The 19,321-nt window shown below is 44.9% G+C and overlaps 1 protein-coding gene and 1 pseudogene across 1 annotated transcript in view; one reads left to right on the forward strand and one right to left on the reverse strand.

The window, feature by feature from the left end:
• LOC139423600 (ras-related protein Rab-26-like) overlaps positions 1 to 19,321 on the reverse strand; it is a 62,912-nt gene that overhangs the window by 21,186 nt on the left and 22,405 nt on the right. Inside the window, exon 3 of the mRNA XM_071175185.1 lies at positions 204 to 245. Within this exon, the coding sequence (XP_071031286.1) occupies positions 204 to 245 (42 nt within the window). The remainder of the gene's footprint in view (positions 1 to 203; positions 246 to 19,321) is intronic.
• Positions 8,741 to 9,616, forward strand: LOC139424165 (claudin-4-like; annotated as a pseudogene).

The following is a 19,321-nucleotide window of genomic DNA, read 5'->3' on the forward strand; positions in this document are numbered from 1 at the left end:
AATTAGGTTAGGTTGTGCAATTAATTTGTGGTGATAACCCTGATACATCACTGTAGGAGAGATGGGGCACACACACACAGACACACACACACACACACACACACACACACACACGCCACGCCTGATGGGGTAACAGGGGCTGTATAGTTTGGGCAGGATTGAGAAATAAGGACAGATTATAGAATCCATGATAAGGCTCTTACCTGAAGCTTCACCTTCAGTCTGTCAATGTTCATCACTTTATTCTGGAAAAGGAAAGCAGGAACACATGAATGTCATTAATGAGACATACAGTGCATTCGGAAAGTATTCAGAACCCTTCAATTTTTCCACATTTTGTTACGTTACAGCCATGTTCTAAAATATATTAAATTGTTATTTCCCCTCATCAATCTACACACAATACTGTACCCCATAATGACAAAGCAAAAACTGGATTCTTGACATTTTTGCAAATGAATTATTCAGACCCTTTACTCAGTACTTTGTTGAAGCACTGTGGGCAGCGATTACAGTTTAGAGTCTTCTTGGGTATGACGATACAAGCTTGGCACACCTGTATTTGGGCAGTGCAGTTTATCCCATTCACAAGCTCTGTCAGGTTGGATGGGGAGCATCAGTCCCTGCCACTGAAAAACATCTCTACAGCATGATGCTGCAACCACTATGCTTCACCGTAGGGATGGTGCCAGGTTTCCTCCAGATGTAACACTTGGCATTCAGGCCAAAGAGTTCAATCTTGGTTTCATCAGACCAGAGAATCTTGTTTCTCATGGTCTGAGAGTCCTTTAACTCCAAGCAGACTGTGGTGCCTTTTACTGAGGAGTGGCTTCCATCTAGCCACTCTACCATAAAGGCCTGATTGGTGGAGCGCTGCAGAGATGGTTGTCTTTCCAGAAGGTTCTCCCATCTCCACAGAAGAACTCTGGAGCTCTGTCAGACCATCGGGTTCTTGGTCACCTCCCTGACCAAGGCCCTTCTCCCCCGATGGCTCAGTTTGGCCACATGGCTTGGTATTTGCTCTGAAATGCACTGTTAACTGTGGGACCTTATATAGACAGGTGTGTGCCTTTCCAAATCATGTCCAATCAATTGAATTTACCACATATGGACTCAAATCAAGTTGTAGAAATATCTCAAGCATGATCAATGGAAACAGGATGAACCTGAGCTCAATTTCATGTCTCATAGCAAAGAGTTTGAATACTTATGTATTTTCAAACATTTGATAAAATTTCTAAAAACCTATTTTCACTGTCATTATGGAGTAATGTGTGTAGATTGAAGAGGAAAATGTTTTATTTAATACATTTTACAATAAGGCTGTAACGTAACAAAATGTGGAACAAGTCAGGGGGTCTGAATACTTTCCAAATGCACTGTACTTAAATAGCTTAGGTAACCAAGTCAAATGTAGATGACATTCTCTCTCTCTATGTGTTCGTGCAGCTAGTGTGTGAGAAACTTCTCCCCATACTTGACTAATCAGAAAGAGAGATGGAGAAATCCTTCCCTTCGCTTCTCTCCTTCCTGAAGGCATAATATCCTCCACCTGTCCACCTCTCCTTTATCTCTTCCTCTTCCCTCCATCAATAATGCAGTGTTCCAGGTCCCTTTGTTAATAACGTTGGCCTGTTCCTCCAGAGGATCTCCTCGTCGCCCCGCTCTCCCCTTGTTCTCCTCTGTCTCCTCTCCCCTTGTTCTCCTCCTTCTCCTCTCCCCTTGTTCTCCTCCTTCTCCTCTCCCCTTGTTCTTCTCCTTCTCCTCTCCCCTTGTTCTCCTCCTTCTCCTCATCTCTTGTTCTCCTCCTTCTCCTCTCACCTAACCCTGTTTTTATCCCTCTCCTCCTCCTCTCCCCTAACCCGATTCCTCACCCTCTCCTCCTCCTCCTCTCACCTAACCCTGTTTTTCTGCCTCTCCTCCTCCTCTCCCCTAACCCGATTCCTCACCCTCTCCTCCTCCTCCTGCTCCTCTCACCTAACCCTATTATTCTCCCTCCCTCCTCCTCCTCTCCTCTCACCTATCCCTCGCTCTCATCTTCTCAGTCCTTATTCTATAACCCAGCTCTCTAGTGATGAGCTCCACTACATTCCACTCCTCCCTCCAGAAACAGCCTGCATACAGTCAGCATGGCTCTTCCCCAAGATCAACACCTCCATGCCACTTAGTGAAGGAAGCAATGTACATGTAACTGCAAAAAGAAAGGAACACCAACACCAAGTGTCAATAGGGCTTTGGGCCACCACAAGCCACAAGCCACCACAAGCCAGCTCTAATGCGCCTTGGCATAGATTCTTCAGGTGTCTGCAACACTATTGGAGGGATGCGACACCATTCTTCCCCGATAAATTACATTATTTGATGTTTTGTTGATGGTGGTGGGAAAACACTGCTCCAGAATCTCCCATAACTGGTGTTCAATTGGGTTAATATCTGTTGACAGACATAAATACACACACACACACACACACACACACACACACACACACACACACACACACACACACACACACACACACACACACACACACACACACACACACACACACACACACAGCGCCATTGAGACACCTCTTCACTGAGATCTCTTCTAGCCATGGTACCCAAAATAATGGGCAACTGGTCATTTTTATACATGGTGGGATGTTAATTGCTTAATCAACTCAGGTTACCACACCTGTGTGGAAGCACCTGATTTGAATATACTTTGTATCCCTCATTTCCTCAAGTGTTTCCGTTATTTTGGCAGTTACCTGTATACTGACCATGCATTCTAAGTAGTACGCTAGTGTGGATATTGGAACTTAGCCATCAGTGACTCAGCTCAACGTGGATGTTCTCTAAGATCCTACAGCAACAAAGTGACAAACGGCAAAGTTCAGCTCATGGCTACAGCAAGGTTAAATACCACCGACAGTTCTGGGAAGGCATCTATTCTTCCATCGATCACAGGTCAATGTGACTATTCTACAGGGCATTGTCCTGGGAAATCTCCAAACTGGTATCTTGAGTTATGCAGAATTACTGTCACTAGGCCTGGGATTCAATATGATCGATCACATGTTGCCGACAATGCAGCTTTTAAAAGAATGTTACCGCTTTCGGGGAGATTGCATTCACAGTAAAATGCTGCAGATGTCAGCGTGATCAGAAATGACCTTTAAAATTGTGCATAGTCGACAAGCACAATCAGATTGAATCCCGGATTAGATGTTTTAGGTCAATAAAATAAAAGCCACCAAAGGTACAGTACGTATTCATGATATTAACTTTCAGCATTCGGAATTTTGGATGAAAAGCGTGCCCAAATTAAACTGCCTGCTACTCAGGCCCAGAAGCTAGGATATGCATATAATTTGATTTGGATAGAAAACACTCTAAAGTTTCCGAAACTGTTAAAATAAATGACTGTGAGTATAACAGAACTGATATGGCAGGCGAAAACCTGAGGAAAATCCAACCAGGAAGTACTATTATTTTGAAAGGCAAAATGACATCGTTTGACACATTTCTACAAACTTTTATTGTACTTTTGACTTTTCGTCTGTAGGTTGAGAGCGCACTTTGTGCCTTTGGATTACTGAACTAAACGCACCAACAAAACTGAGGTTTTAGGACACTAAGAGGGACATTATCGAACAAAACAAACATTTATTGTCTAATATGAAGACCTGGGAGTGCCACCAGATGAAGATCAAAGGTTAGTGATTAATTTAAATTGCTATTTCTGACTTTTGTGAGCCCTCTCCTTGGCTGGAAAATGGCTGTATGGTTTTCTGTGACTAGGCGCTGACCTAACATAATCGCATGGTGTGCTTTCGCTGTAAAGCCTTTTTGAAATCTGACACAGTGGCTGGATTAACAAGACATTTATCTTTAATCCTATGTATAAAACGTGTATTTTTCATCAATGTTTATGATGAGTATTTCTGAAATTTCACCGGATGTTTGTTTGAGACAATGATTACTGTACATAACGCGCCAATTTCAACTGAGGTTTTTGGACATAAAGATTAACTTTATCGAACAAAACACACATTTATTGTGTAACATGAAGTCCTGTGAGTGCCATCTGATGAAGATCAAAGGTTAGTGATTCATTTAAATTGCTATTTCTGACTTTTGTGAGCCCTCTCCTTGGCTGGAAAATGGCTGTATGGTTTTCTGTGACTAGGCGCTGACCTAACATAATCTCCTGGTGTACTTTCGCCTTTTTGAAAATCGGACACTGTGGTTGGATTTACAAGAAGTTTCTTTAAAATGGTGGATAATACTTGTATGTTTGAGGAATTTGTGTTGTTTTGAATTTGGCGCCCTGCAATTTCACTGGCTGTTGTCGAGGTGGGACGCTACCGTCCCACTGGTTCCAGAGAGGTTAAACATATCCTTTTTTTAATACTTTATTCTTTAAATCCTGAACAAAAACAGTTGATTCACACAATTTGTTTTTTCTCAAAGACCCTCCCGGGAGCCATTCCATATCCATGGTTACACAAAAAACGGACCAATAAACTCAGTTAATCTCTGTATCCAATCTATCAGGGGACACGTCCTAGTTCCTCCTCATCAATGAACATCTTTAAAGTGTGTATACCTGTGTACCGAGGGAGGGAAGGCATATATAAATTACAGTATAACTCCCCTCTAAAGATAAAACTATTCAATATCTGTGATCTCACCTCTGTTCACAAGCTTACATCAACATTACAATGAAGCAAATCAAAGCGCAAACAAACATGCAGATCTGATTCATCACTAATGCCATGGCAACCACATGGCGACAACAGAATATCCCTTGTTGCTGTGAGATGCGCCTGACCCCCCTGCTTTCCCTGGGGAAGCAGCAAAGATGCTCTACTCCTTCAAGATCGCCTACTCCGCCCACACAGAGCACTACTGATAAAGATAAAATCTTTGATGACTTGTTGATTTACCCTCCCAGGGTTCCAGTGAAGAGGACTCATACATATTCAGTGGTGGTGTTCATTCGGCACCAAACAGAAGAAAACAGACTGAAACAAGGAGGGACTACCTGGATGGGTCCAATAAAAAAAAGAAGCTAATTTTCATTGCCCGTTGCAAAATGTTTAAAATCATTTTCCATTGCGTGCCCTAATGAACATGACCCTGGGTTGTTCCTCCCAGTAATCACAATCTAAGACATGAGTGGAGACTGTGTGTCTCTATCTGTCATGAAAGACAGCTCACTCCGTGCTTCAGGCCTGTTGAATATTCAGTGACCCAGAGAAAACACAGTGTAAAGTGGTGCCCAGTGGGGTTTAGGATACAGCTCACTAGAATCCACTGATAGATGGGATGACTAGGCCTAATCATCATTTCTAGGTCCACTCAGCCTGATGGCATTAGAGCAGCTGAAACTGCCACAGGACTCCAATGGGCTCTCTCTCTCAAAAGGTTGATTGTGGAGGCACTGCTAACAGGTATTGTATGATGGTCAATAGATCTGTCAATCTACTGGGGCTGAGAGAAGCTGTGTTCTCCTCGCATCAATCATTTTCAGACACATGGATCAATCTAACACCGTTTTACAGGAAATGAATTTTTGAAAAACACATGACTGAACATTATTTAGTTTGAGTGATTCTGTGATAAAAGAGCTGGATAGAGAGCTCTCCCATTTATAATACAAGATTTAAGGCATGTGCTTTCACAATGTACTGACTGAAGGCCCTTCAAGGTATGAAACTGCCTTTTAGTTCCTACAGAGTGGAGGAGATGAATTAACAGTGATAATACAGTACTAGTGGAGGAGGGAGAGACCGAGAGAGAGACCGAGAGAGAGAGAGAGACCGAGAGAGAGACAGAGAGAGAGAGAGAGAGAGACCGAGAGAGAGAGAGAGACCGAGAGAGAGACCAAGAGAGAGACAGACCGAGAGAGAGAGACCGAGAGAGAGAGAGACCGAGAGAGAGAGACCAAGAGAGAGAGAGACTGAGAGAGAGAGAGACCGAGAGAGACCGAGAGAGAGAGAGACCGAGAGATGAGAGAGCAACCAACCGAGAGAGACCGAGAGAATGAGACCGAGAGAGAGAGACCGAGATAGAGACCGAGATAGAGACCGAGAGAGAGAGACCGAGAGAATGAGACCGAGAGAGAGACCGAGAAAGAGAGAGACAGATAGTTATTTTGCTCAGTAATTACTGACAGACCCACAGGGGTCTAGGCTAGGCTGAACTGTACATCTCCAGAGCGGCTTGTCAGAGAGCACAGTAATAGGGAAATCAACTCAAAGACTGAGGCCCTCAGAGATAGGAAGGCCCTCTTTTGCTGCTCTACTTTTTGGAGACCTGTCAGGGTTTGCCAAACGGCACTGTGCACGCTCAAAGACACACAGATACACAAACACACACCCTTACCATAACCATTTGGAGTGAATGCCTAAACTTAACTTTAACACAATTATAATTTTAAGGTCTGCAACAACTTCAAAATTTGACATTTGAGAAACATGGATGAACATCTAATTCTGATGTGAGACTGAGTGTTAGTTGCCCAGACCACCATTCATCTACCACCAGGCCACAGGACAGGTCTCATCTACCACCAAGCCACAGGACAGGTCTCATCTCCCACCAGGCCACAGGACAGGTCTCATCTACCACCAGGCCACAGGACAGGTCTCATCTCCCACCAGGCCACAGGACAGGTCTCATCTCCCACCAGACCACAAGACAGGTCTCATCTCCCACCAGGCCACAGGACAAGTCTCATCTACCATCAGACCACAAGACAGGTCTCATCTCCCACCAGACAGGTCTCATCTACCACCAGGCCACAAGACAGGTCTCATCTCCCACCAGACAGGTCTCATCTCCCACCAGGCCACAAGACAGGTCTCATCTACCACCAGGCCACAGGACAGGTCTCATCTACCACCAGGCCACAGGACAGGTCTCATCTCCCACCAGACCACAAGACAGGTCTCATCTCCCACCAGGCCACAGGACAAGTCTCATCTACCATCAGACCACAAGACAGGTCTCATCTCCCACCAGACAGGTCTCATCTACCACCAGGCCACAAGACAGGTCTCATCTCCCACCAGGCCACAAGACAGGTCTCATCTACCACCAGGCCACAAGACAGGTCTCATCTACCACCAGGCCACAAGACAGGTCCCATCTACCACCAGGCCACAGGACAGGTCTCATCTCCCACCAGACCACAGCACCGGTCTCATCTACCACAAGACAGGTCTCATCTACCACAAGACAGGTCTCATCTACCACCAGGCCACAGGACAGGTCCCATCTCCCACCAGGCCACAAGACAGGTCTCATCTACCACCAGGCCACAAGACAGGTCTCATCTACCACCAGACAGGTCTCATCTCCCACCAGGCCACAAGACAGGTCTCATCTCCCACCAGGCCACTAGACAGGTCTCATCTACCACCAGACAGGTCTCATCTCCCACCAGACCACAAGACAGGTCTCATCTACCACCAGACAGGTCTTATCAACCACAAGACAGGTCTCAACTACCACAAGACAGGTCTCATCTCCCACCAGGCCACAAGACAAGTCTCATCTACCACCAGGCCACAGGACAGGTCTCATCTCCCACCAGGCCAAAAGACAGGTCTCATCTCCCACCAGGCCACAAGACAGGTCTCATCTCCCACCAGACAGGTCTCATCTTCCACCAGGCCACAGGACAGGTCTCATCTACCACCAGGCCATAGGACAGGTCTCATCTACCACCAGGCCACAGGACAGGTCTCATCTCCCACCAGGCCACAAGACAGATCTCATCTCCCACCAGGCCACAAGACAGGTCTCATTTACCACCAGCCCACAGGACAGGTCCCAATAGCCGTTTACAAGTAACTTAAATTAAGACACACGGGGATTGAACAGGCACAGGGGCAAAACAGTAAATCCTCAGTCCTCTGGCTGGTAAATACTGTATGCAACGTGTTATACGATATACTGTATATATTTATGAGGCTAGAGTCTGCTGTTGTTCTGTACAGCCATAACAAGCTAAATATCTCAGCCAAGTATCTCAAGATATACTGTATATATACACACATACACACGATTCTTCATTCTCTATCTCTACCTCTACCCCTTCTCTCCATCTCTCAAGCTCTCTCCTCAATCTTTCTCCCTCTGCCAGATCTCTCCCCCTCCTTACCTGTCCATTCCCCTCTTCCGCCTTCTCCCTCCCTCCCTCCCTCTACTCCCACCATCCTTCCCATCTCTCAGAGGGCCTCAGTCGTTGAGTTTATTTCCCCATTACTGTGCTCTCTGACAAGCTGCTCTGGAGATGTACAGTCCAGTCTAGCCTAGACCCCTGTGGGTCTGTCAGTAATTACTGAGCAAAATAACACCAGCTCTCCCTCCCTCCAGTAGGTGTTGTTAAATATTCATGTTCCTCTTCAGGGTCGGCCTCTCTGCATCCTGGTGGCATTAGGACAGCAGGTGGCACGGCTCAATCTCACTAATTAGAAACGCTACCCCTGACAGAGCACACACATAAATCTGTCATTTTAATAAAACATACTGGTGGAAATACTTTCCTATGTAACAGTAACTTCAGCAACAAACTTCAGAGTGAAATAATCTGTTGTTCTTGAACTTTGTAAAGACTTCAGTTGTCATAGCTCCAGGATCTCTGGAAGTTCAACATCTCTGCGGTTTTGAAATGTCTTTGTTGAGTCACATCCTTGTACCTCCAGGAAGGGCAGGTGTAGAGAAATGTACCCAGGGACCCAGTATGTCGATGGGCATGGAGATTGTGGGCATCGTCCTGGGAGTAATGGGATTAATCACCACCATTGTAGTGTGTGCACTCCCCACCTGGATGGAGACAACCTTCACAGCAGCTAACTTTGTCACCACTTAGGAGGTCTGGGACGGCCTGTGGATGAGCTGTGTGAAAAGGAGCACGAGCCACATTCAGTGTGAGGTCTACGACTCCATGCCAAGCTCCGCATGGAGCTCCAACCTGCAGGCCACCAGAGCCATGACCATCATGGCTATTATCCTGGGGTTTCTGGGAGTCATGGTCTCCATGGTTGGGCACAAGACCACCAACTACATTAAGTTGATCATTATAACAGGAATATTCTTCATCCTGGCCAGATTTCTCATCCTCATTCCTGTCTCCTGGAAGGCCAGGGCAATCCTCAGCGACTCCTCCAATGAGTTGACCGGAGAGAAGAGGGAACTGGGGGGAGCGCTCAACTTCGGCTGGGGGGCTGCAGCCTTTCTCCTGATTGGAGGGGTCATACTTAGCAGAACTCTGTATACAAGTGGAACAGAGGTCGCGGCCATCACCACGGGGGTCATAGGATGGATAATCTCCATGGTGACCTGGGCATGTGCTTTAGGAATGTTAGACCTTCTGCAGTACAGAAGGAAACTGATTTTATCCTTCTCCTCCTTCTCCTTTATGCTCGGGCTGATATTATTTTTAGGGCTGATATTCTTCCTCTACAGATCAAAGTGCACTAACTGCATCAAGAGGAATCCGTCTGAAGCCGAAGTGATTAACTTTATTGGACTATTGTTCATCATGGCTGGTTTAACCGAGCTGATCTTTACCTCCTTTGTTGCCTTCGACTTGACAACTTCCTGCAGAGTAGAGTAACAACTTCCTGCTTCAATGCTTCTAATAGGAGGGACTATACTCTGCTGCTGCTGCTGCTTTAAAAAAGAAAAGCCTGAGTTGATCATTGACTCTATTGGCCTAAACCGTATCTTACATGTTTGTGAATCTGAGAGCAGCAAATAGTTGTAAGCAATTAGATGATTGGTGATGGATACGCTTCATGGTCTGGACCCACACTAGACCCTGCAGGGTAAGATTGCCCACCAATTGTCTTGACTCAGCGATGCATGAAACAGACTCACAGTAGTTACTTCCTTTTAAAAACCCTTTGAAGGGACATGTAGATGTTGTCTAAGGGCTGGTTGAGGTGTGAAGTTTTATAGGTGGTGGAACTGCCATCAAAGTGAATTGCTTTTCCATTATTATGAATGACTTTTTTCATTATTATTTAAAATAAAATGTTATTATTCAACTGCTAACTCCTAGTTAAGTCTCTTAACTTCATTTGTTCATTGGGTGGAACTATGTACTTCCTCATAGCTCAGGGGTTGTTCCCGGACAGGGATAACATTTCTTATCAAGGCATAGGTGGTCTGAGTTTATAACCAGATGACAGTGGATCAAACAATATGATTTTATCATTACCCAAATAAGCAGGGGCACACACACACACTCAGTAAACAGTTCAAATTTGCTCCCTATAGTGTGTTCAGTGACTCAGTCAGTCATTTAGGTGAAACATGGATGTGAAAAATACCTTTCTATGACTTCTCTATAACTTGGAAATATACGAGGCTGTCAAAGCCATAGAATTAGAATGGACATGAATGTTATTATGACAGTATAAAATGCCAGCCATTTTGGTCAGGGAGTAGGTCAGTTGGTCCTCCCCTTCAACTACACTGATTGAAGTGGATTTAAGTAACATCAATAAGGGATCATAGCTTTCACCTGGATTAAACTGGTCAGTCTGCCATGGAAAGAGCAGGTGTCCTTAATGTTTTCTACACTCAATGTATATTTTAGATGCTATTTATACAGAGTTGGTATAAAACCTGTATGAACTATAATTATATGAGATTATTTTAGGGTGACAATTATATATCACATGCCTTACTTTTATTTTCCTGCATAAGTAAAAGCAGGAAATGCATCACGTATGACTAGACAGAATCTGCGCATGCAGAATTCCGACGAATATCCGCAGAATTTCCAATAAAATGCATAGGATTCTAAAGCTAAAAAGCTGCCAGCTGATAGCAAAGTTAAATAAAGTTGTTGAATAACAGTTTTTCCACCGTTTTCATTTATGTATCTCACATCAACGAAAAGTAGTGAGTGAGAGGTGCAGGGTGCAGACAGCTCGGTGAACGAATGACAGCGGTCTGAGGAAAGAAGTATCTGATTAAAAATAACAGATTAACAGCAGAGGAGCTGAGGAGTAAATGTTTGGCGACCAGAATAACAGCCAGGGACAAGGTCAGGGAGTTTCCAGCTGAACTGAACGAGGATGGAGGAGTATTTGTCTGCAAAGTCTGTCAGCATTCAATCGATTACATACGGTGTCAAACTGAGGTGGAGCACCTGAGGTCGCTCCGACACAAAAATAGGAGGGCTAGTGGACCAGGTAAACATTTGGATGCTTTAGCTAGCGACATATATATTAACTAGCTAGTAGGTTTGTTGTAGTTAGCTAATATCTGTTCTTGACAAATCCATTTTTGTCTGTATCTACATAGTAGCTGCTTTAGTGTGCCCCTGCTTCAGCTAAGTCAACTAGTTAACGTTAGCCGTGCAAGCTTTCCACGCTGTCACTTTCCATGCTGACATTCCAGCTCCATCCCATCATTTAGCCTAGCTAGCTAACTTAGCTGAAGTAATGTTAGCTAGCTAACAAATTAGCCAAAGTGATGTGGTGGAGCTATCAAAACAAGTGACAAGTTAGGAAAGACAAAAGCAGTAAGTCACAGACATATTTAGTGACTTTCTTTTTGTTATCTTTCATTGTTTGAAAATGTTTTTGTGTGTGAGACCTTCTGTCAGGTTTATGGGCTGTGTGTCTGTTTCTGTATGTTCCAGGCCTCTGTCAGGTTTATGGGCAGTCTGTGTGTGTGGGTGGTTTCAGGAGAGAGTGTGCTTAGCTTCAAAGATTGAGATCTATTGTAGGCCTGCTATTGAACTCAACCTGAGAATTCTTAATTTACCAAATTAACCATTGTTATTTATTTTCTAAACAGTCCAAACAAGAACACAGCCCCTGGCCTCCTGTCTGTTAAATATTCCCTCCACAGCTGAGAGAAAGGAATTAATCTTGGACTTCTCAAGATCATTAATCAAAGCAGACATACTTCGAGAAGGGGCCCAAGTTCCCCACATTTCTGAAGAAACACTGCAAGCAGGGAGGGTCTATCCCAGCGCCATCCCATCTGCGTACAGAATATCTGCCAGAGCTCTATCCACAATATGTGCAGGACATCAAAGATGCTGTAGAGGGAAGGACATTTATGTCATCCTTGATGAGACAATCGATGCCTTTGGAAGATGTGCACTCGTCATCCTACACCAGTAAACTTTACCACTGTGTCCCAAGTTGTCATGTCCTGTCTCAACAACAATGGCTTTGACTTTAATAATGTGTGGGCTTTTGTAAGCGACTCAGCTAGCTGCATGAAAACGGCTTTCACCAGCATCTTGAAGGGCTTTTGAGACAAATCCGGACACGTCACGTGCTTTGCCCATCTCCTGAGCCTGGTGCTGGAGGATGTGAACAGGCTGTGTGCTTTGCCCATCTCCTGAGCCTGGTGCTGGAGGACGTGAACAGGCTGTGTGCTTTGCCCATCTCCTGAGCCTGGTGCTGGAGGACGTGAACAGGCTGTGTGCTTTGCCCATCTCCTGAGCCTGGTGCTGGAGGACGTGAACAGGCTGTGTGCTTTACCCATCTCCTGAGCCTGGTGCTGGAGGACGTGAACAGGCTTTGTGCTTTGCCCATCTCCTGAGCCTGGTGCTGGAGGACGTGAACAGGCTGTGTGCTTTGCCCATCTCCTGAGCCTGGTCATAAGCACATTTTCATCAAGGATCTACTTTGCTCTGTTCATCTTTTCCTCGATCCTGACTTGTTTCCTAGTCCCTGCTGCTGAAAAACATCCCCAGAGCATGATGCTGCCACCACGTTTTACCATAGGGATGGTGCCAGGATTCCTCCAGACGTGACACTTGGAATTCAGGCCAAAGATTTCATTATTGGTTCCATCAGACCAGAGAATCTTGTTTCCCATGGTCTGAGAGTCCTTTAGGTACCTTTTGGCAAACTCCAAGCGGGCTGTCGTGCCTTTTACTGAGGGGTGGCTTCCATCTGGCCACTCTACCATAACTGCCTGATTGGTGGTGTGCTGCAGAGATGGGGATAACCTTCCAGAAGGACAAACAACTCCACAGAGGAACTCTGGAGCTTTGTCAGAGTGACCATCAGGTTCTTGGTCACCTCCCTGGCCAAGGCCCTTCTCCCCTGATTGCTCAGTTTGGCCAGTCGACCATCTCTAGGAAGAGTCTTTGTGGTTCCAAACTTCTTCCATTTAAGAATGATGGAGGCCACTGTGTTCATGGGGACCTTCAATGCTGCAGAAATGTTTTGGTACCCTTCCCCAGATCTGTGCCTCAACACAATCCTGTCTCGGAGCTCTACGGACAATTCCTTCGACCTCATTGCTTGGTTTTTGCTCTGACATGCACTGTCAACTGTGAGACCTTAATGTACCACAGGTGGACTCCAATCAAGTTGAAGAAACATCTGAAGGATGATCAATGGAAACGTTCCAGAGGCACTGTACATCAAACACGTGGTTTCTCAAAATGCATTCTACTGTGGTCCGAGCACGGAGGGTCGGAGTTTGAGTCAAAATCAAAGAATGCGAAACGGAGCATGCAGGGCACTTCTCGAATGCACACTCCATTTGATGCAACCTTCAACAGGAAGTATGCAGAGAAATATGACGTAACCGTAAAAAAAATTCAGAACATTTTCTTGAAATCAATGAGCGAGAGAAAATAAGAAAATCATTTCGGAATGAAATGTTGCCTATTCACATCTCATATATTGCCTGAGTAAAATATTTGATCTTGATACGTTAATAAATACATGCTGTGTTAATTTTGGCATGGTTACCTGCTTCTAAAACCCATTGTAGTGTGCGTAGGTCCCAAGCCCATAGTGCTAACTGGCTAGCTACTACTGTTAGCTAGCCAGATAGCCACAAATAATTGTTAGCTAGCTACCAACAAAGAATTGACAGCTATATTGGATAACATTGGTTTTCAGTCATTTTTGCCTGTTATACTATCTGGTTAGCTACATTATTAAAATTCACATATAGCTAGCTGATAGTTATGAAGTAAAACGTATATCTTGTTTCGTCTCTATTGTTACCATTGTCCTGGCTGGAAGTAGTGAATGAGGGGATGCAACGCAAGGTAATATAATAGGGGGAGTGCGAGTGCTTCTCAAATGTAATGTTATGCGTTCTCCACACTCTCATCCACACAAGAACATACTCAAGAGAACCTCCTTTGGGAATTCACTTGGAGCATGGAGCACGGGAGTATGCATATTGAGAAACACCCATGGTTTCCATGCGTTTGATGCCATTCCATTTACTTCGTTCCAGACATTGTTATGAGCCGTCCTCCCTTCAGCAGCCTCCACTGAGCCTCACGATCTCTCTCCATAAACGGCCGCTGTTAATTGGATATTTGAGTGGTATAAAATTAAAGTGAATTATGCCTGACAATTATGAGTGGTTTAGGTGACATTCCCATCCTTTTTGGGCTCTGCCTGTCAAGCAGCAGAGGGGTGTATTTGCCGATGTACTGTAAACTGATCATGTTTACTTTGCAAGCTACCGGTAGAAACACTTTGTACAGTTGGCTAAACATAGTGAAAAGTAGATCTAATATGCTAAGGAAATGTTTTGTTGGCGAGTATTTTTCTATGCTTATACAGGCGCAATAAAGGCCTAGTGTACAAATATTTAATTAATATCTATATTTATTTTCTTGTGATTTATCAAAGGGGTGCTGTAGCTATGGATACAAACCACAACCACATACTGACCCAATTCTGTATTAACAGGTTATGTTTCCATGATGACATGAGTGACTCCAAATTGTTGATCGGCGAGAAGAAGGAACTTGGGGGGAGTGCTCTACTTCAGCTGGAGTATCTAAAGCTGAAGTTATTAACTCTGCCGCAATATTGTTCATCATGGCTGGTATCATCCAGCTGATCCGTCTTCTTTTTTGCCCTCGACTTAACACAAAACTCGGACCTGGACAACTTCCTGCGGAGTAATGCCCTCTGCTGCTGATAGGAGGGACCATGCACTGCTGCTTCTGATAGGAGGGACCATGCTCTGCTGCTTCTGATAGGAGGGACCATGCTCTGCTGCTTCTGATAGGAGGGACCATGCTCTGCTGCTTCTGATAGGAGGGACCATACTCTGCTGCTTCTGATAGGAGGGACCATGCTCTGCTGCTTCTGATAGGAGGGACCATGCTCTGCTGCTTATGATAGGAGGGACCATGCTCTGCTGCTTCTGATAGGAGGGACCATACTCTGCTGCTTCTGATAGGAGGGACCATGCTCTGCTGCTTCTGATAGGAGGGACCATGCTCTGCTGCTTCTGATAGGAGGGACCATACTCTGCTGCTTCTGATAGGAGGGACCATGCTCTGCTGCTTCTGATAGGAGGGACCATGCTCTGCTGCTTCTGATAGGAGGGACCATGCTCTGCTGCTTCTGATAGGAGGGACCATGCTCTGCTGCTTCTGATAGGAGGGACCATGCTCTGCTGCTTATGATAGGAGGGACCATGCTCTGCTGCTTCTGATAGGAGGGACCATACTCTGCTGCTTCTGATAGGAGGGACCATGCTCTGCTGCTTCTGATAGGAGGGACCATGCTCTGCTGCTTCTGATAGGAGGGACCATACTCTGCTGCTTCTGATAGGAGGGACCATGCTCTGCTGCTTCTGATAGGAGGGACCATGCTCTGCTGCTTCTGATAGGAGGGACCATGCTCTGCTGCTTCTGATAGGAGGGACCATGCTCTGCTGCTTCTGATAGGAGGGACCATACTCTGCTGCTTCTGATAGGAGGGACCATGCTCTGCTGCTTATGATAGGAGGGACCATGCTCTGCTGCTTCTGATAGGAGGGACCATGCTCTGCTGCTTCTGATAGGAGGGACCATACTCTGCTGCTTCTGATAGGAGGGACCATGCTCTGCTGCTTCTGATAGGAGGGACCATGCTCTGCTGCTTCTGATAGGAGGGACCATACTCTGCTGCTTCTGATAGGAGGGACCATGCTCTGCTGCTTCTGATAGGAGGGACCATGCTCTGCTGCTTCTGATAGGAGGGACCATGCTCTGCTGCTTCTGATAGGAGGGACCATGCTCTGCTGCTTCTGATAGGAGGGACCATACTCTGCTGCTTCTGATAGGAGGGACCATGCTCTGCTGCTGCTGCTTTAAAGTTGCACTATGCAGAAATCTAAAAAATAATTTCAGTTTATGTAGAGAATCATTGTTCCATCTAAACCACGTGGAACATATTTTCCATAACCAAAAATATTGTACTTTCAGCTGTTTGAAGCTGATGTACAAAATGAAAGTAAAAGACACAAAAACAAAATGTAAGAACAGGAAGCATAGAAATAGCGCAAATAGAACATATATACACCACTCACACTTGCTTTCAATGAAAATGACAGATCTATAAACACACATTTATGTATGAATTTGGTTGGGTCGCCCAAAAAGTGACAGTTATTTACAATAAAATGTTATTATTCAACTCCTAACTTAATGTGTTCATTGGGTGGAGCTGTATATTGCACTTGTTTTTCAGCCATGTGGATATCAACCACAACCACAAACTGCCTCAATAGGTTGTGTTTCCATGACAACACAACAGCATTGAGCGGTTATATAGAGGCCTACTGAGTGGCTCAATTCTCTTATCTTACAGAAGACCTCAGCAACAAACTTCAGAGTGAAATAATCTGCTGTTCTAGAACTTTGTAAAAAACTGAAGCTGTCATAGCTCCAGGATCTCCTCTGGAAGTTCATCATCTCTGCTGTTCTGCAATCTTCTTCATTCTACAGGAGCATAATGTAGCATCATTATATTGTATTATTTCCATGTCTTCTTCTACAGGAGCATAATGTAGCAGTGTGATATTACCATTCAGACTGATGCACCACAATAGAGAATAACTCTGACAAACTTGCTGCTAAGTCGGTCCAAAGCAAAAAGCAGGACTTACATCCTATTATGCTGAATGATGATGGTAATGATGATGGTAATGATGATGGTGATGATGATGGTGATGATGATGGCGATGAGGATGACGATGATACAATCTTCCCGTCTCGAGTGAAGCACAAACAGAAGCTGGCTCGAGACGACTCTTATTTTCCGATTGTGCATGTGTTAAAAAAGCCCTAACTAATCTAAATCCAATTCCCAAGAATAAACATTACTGTAACTCTGAGAAGTGATTGAAGTCATTGAAAATAAGAATTTGTTCTTAACTGACTTGCCTTGTAAAATAAAGGTAAAATAAAAAAATAAAAAAAGACTGGGTCTATCATTTCACAAACCCTCAAACAAGTGAGAGGATAATAGAGAAAACACAGGCACGCACACACACAATATCTTCTAGCTAAAGGATGGGGCTGGGCTTACAAGGAACACACACACAATATCTTCTAGCTAAAGGATGGGGCTGGGCTTACAAGGAACACACACACAATATCTTCTAGCTAAAGGATGGGGCTGGGCTTACAAGGAACTAAAAAGGAACACACACACTCCCAACTTTGCGTCCTCCTGTGAGAGAGCTGACAGCGGTGCCGGTAAAGAACTCCTCTATGACGGAAATATCAAACCAGAGAGGAACTTCAGTAAGCCTCGGTTAAATCAGTCGATTTCACTGCCTGGCTGGTTTTCATGATGGTTAATCAGTCTACTTCACTGCCTGCCTGCTTCTTATCATCCTCCCACAAGTTGAAAGCTACAGTCCAGTTCTTTTCTCTGGTTTTCTACCTAGTTTTTTACACACCTCACAAGACACACCTCTCTTAGAATAATTGAAAGACAGTGGAGCTGCTTCTTCCTGAGCTTTCTAAGGCTGGGTTTCAATCCGTAGTGCAGCATCCTGGGACAGACAAAAATGCAACAATTAAAAGGCATTTTCTTGGGAGATGGCGTTCATGGTAAACGATGTTCATGTCAATATAGAACTGAATTAGATTAAACCCATTCCTAAGATTCTGATTGTGCATACAATTCAACCCTAGAAAGGTCACGAAGCAGCAGCCTAACCATATCAAATCTCCTGGACTCCTTCCATACAAAGGCCGTCAGTTCAACAAGTCAATATTCACAGTCATTTTTCCAAATACAAGAACAGAATATAACTTGTCCACTGCAACAAAACAGTTAGCATATATAGATATATGTAATGCCTTCGGAAAGTATTCAGACAACTTGACTTTTTCCAGATTTTGTTATGGCACAGCCTTATTTGAGGCACAGATCTGGGGAAGGGTACCACAAAATAACTTCCGAATTGAAGGTCCCCAAGAACCCAGTGGCCTCCATCATTCTTAAATAGAAGTTTGGAACCACCAAGACCCTTCCTAAAGCTGTTCGCCCTGCCAAACTGAGCAATTGGTGGTGAAGGGCCTGTGTCAGGGAGGTGACCTAGAACCCGATGGTCACTGACAGATCTCTAGAGTTCCTCTGTGGTAATGGGAGAAACTTCCAGAAGGACAACCATCTCTGCAGCACTCCACCAATCAGCCCTTTATGGTAGAGTGGCCAGACAGAAGCCACTCCTCAGTAAAAGGCACATGACAGCCCACTAGGAGTTTACCAAAAGGCACCTAAAGGACTCTCAGAACATGAGAAACAAGATTATCTGGTCTGATGAAACCAAGATGGAACTCTTTGGCCTGAAAGCCAAGTGTCACGTCTGGCTAACACCCTGCACCATCCCTAGGGTGAAGCATGGTGGCAGCATCATGCTGTGGGGATGTTTTTCAGCGGCAGGGACTGGGAGACTAGTCAGGATCGAGGGAAAGATGAATGGAAAAAAAGTACAGAGAGATCCTTGATGAAAACCTACTCCAGAGTGCTCAGGACCTCAGCCTGGGGCGAAGGTTCACCTTCCAACAGGACAATGACCCTAAACACACAGCCAAGACAACACAGGAGTGGCTTCGGAACAAGTCTCTAAATGTCCTTGAGTGTTCTAGCCAGAGCCCGGACTTGAACACGATCGAACATCTGAAGAATCCTGAACATAGCTGTGCAGCAATTGTTAGCCATCAGGGATCCTATGGGAGGAGACGAGACAGTCTGGTACCAGTCACCATGACAGCCTTGAGTTGGGGAGGAGTGAGCACTTTGCGGAAGAGGTCAGGTCAGATGAAGTGAGGAAGAACAGATATCACTAAGGTTCTGTCTAGCAACAGAGATGCATTGGCTGTTCAGATGTGTAGGAGGAGACTCAGCCTAGGAGAAAGGGTTAAATATCAGTGCTTGTGTGAACAACGATCGATCGTGCATTCGGAAAGTATTCAGGCCTCTTGATCGATAGATAAGATAGGGATGTGGCCGTGGTTTGCAATATAAATCAAGCAGTCAGGCATTCAGTTACTAATCGATTGAACATTAGAATGGGC

The sequence above is a fragment of the Oncorhynchus clarkii genome, chromosome 13, assembly GCF_045791955.1.
Source record: "Oncorhynchus clarkii lewisi isolate Uvic-CL-2024 chromosome 13, UVic_Ocla_1.0, whole genome shotgun sequence".
Lineage (NCBI taxonomy): Eukaryota > Metazoa > Chordata > Actinopteri > Salmoniformes > Salmonidae > Oncorhynchus > Oncorhynchus clarkii.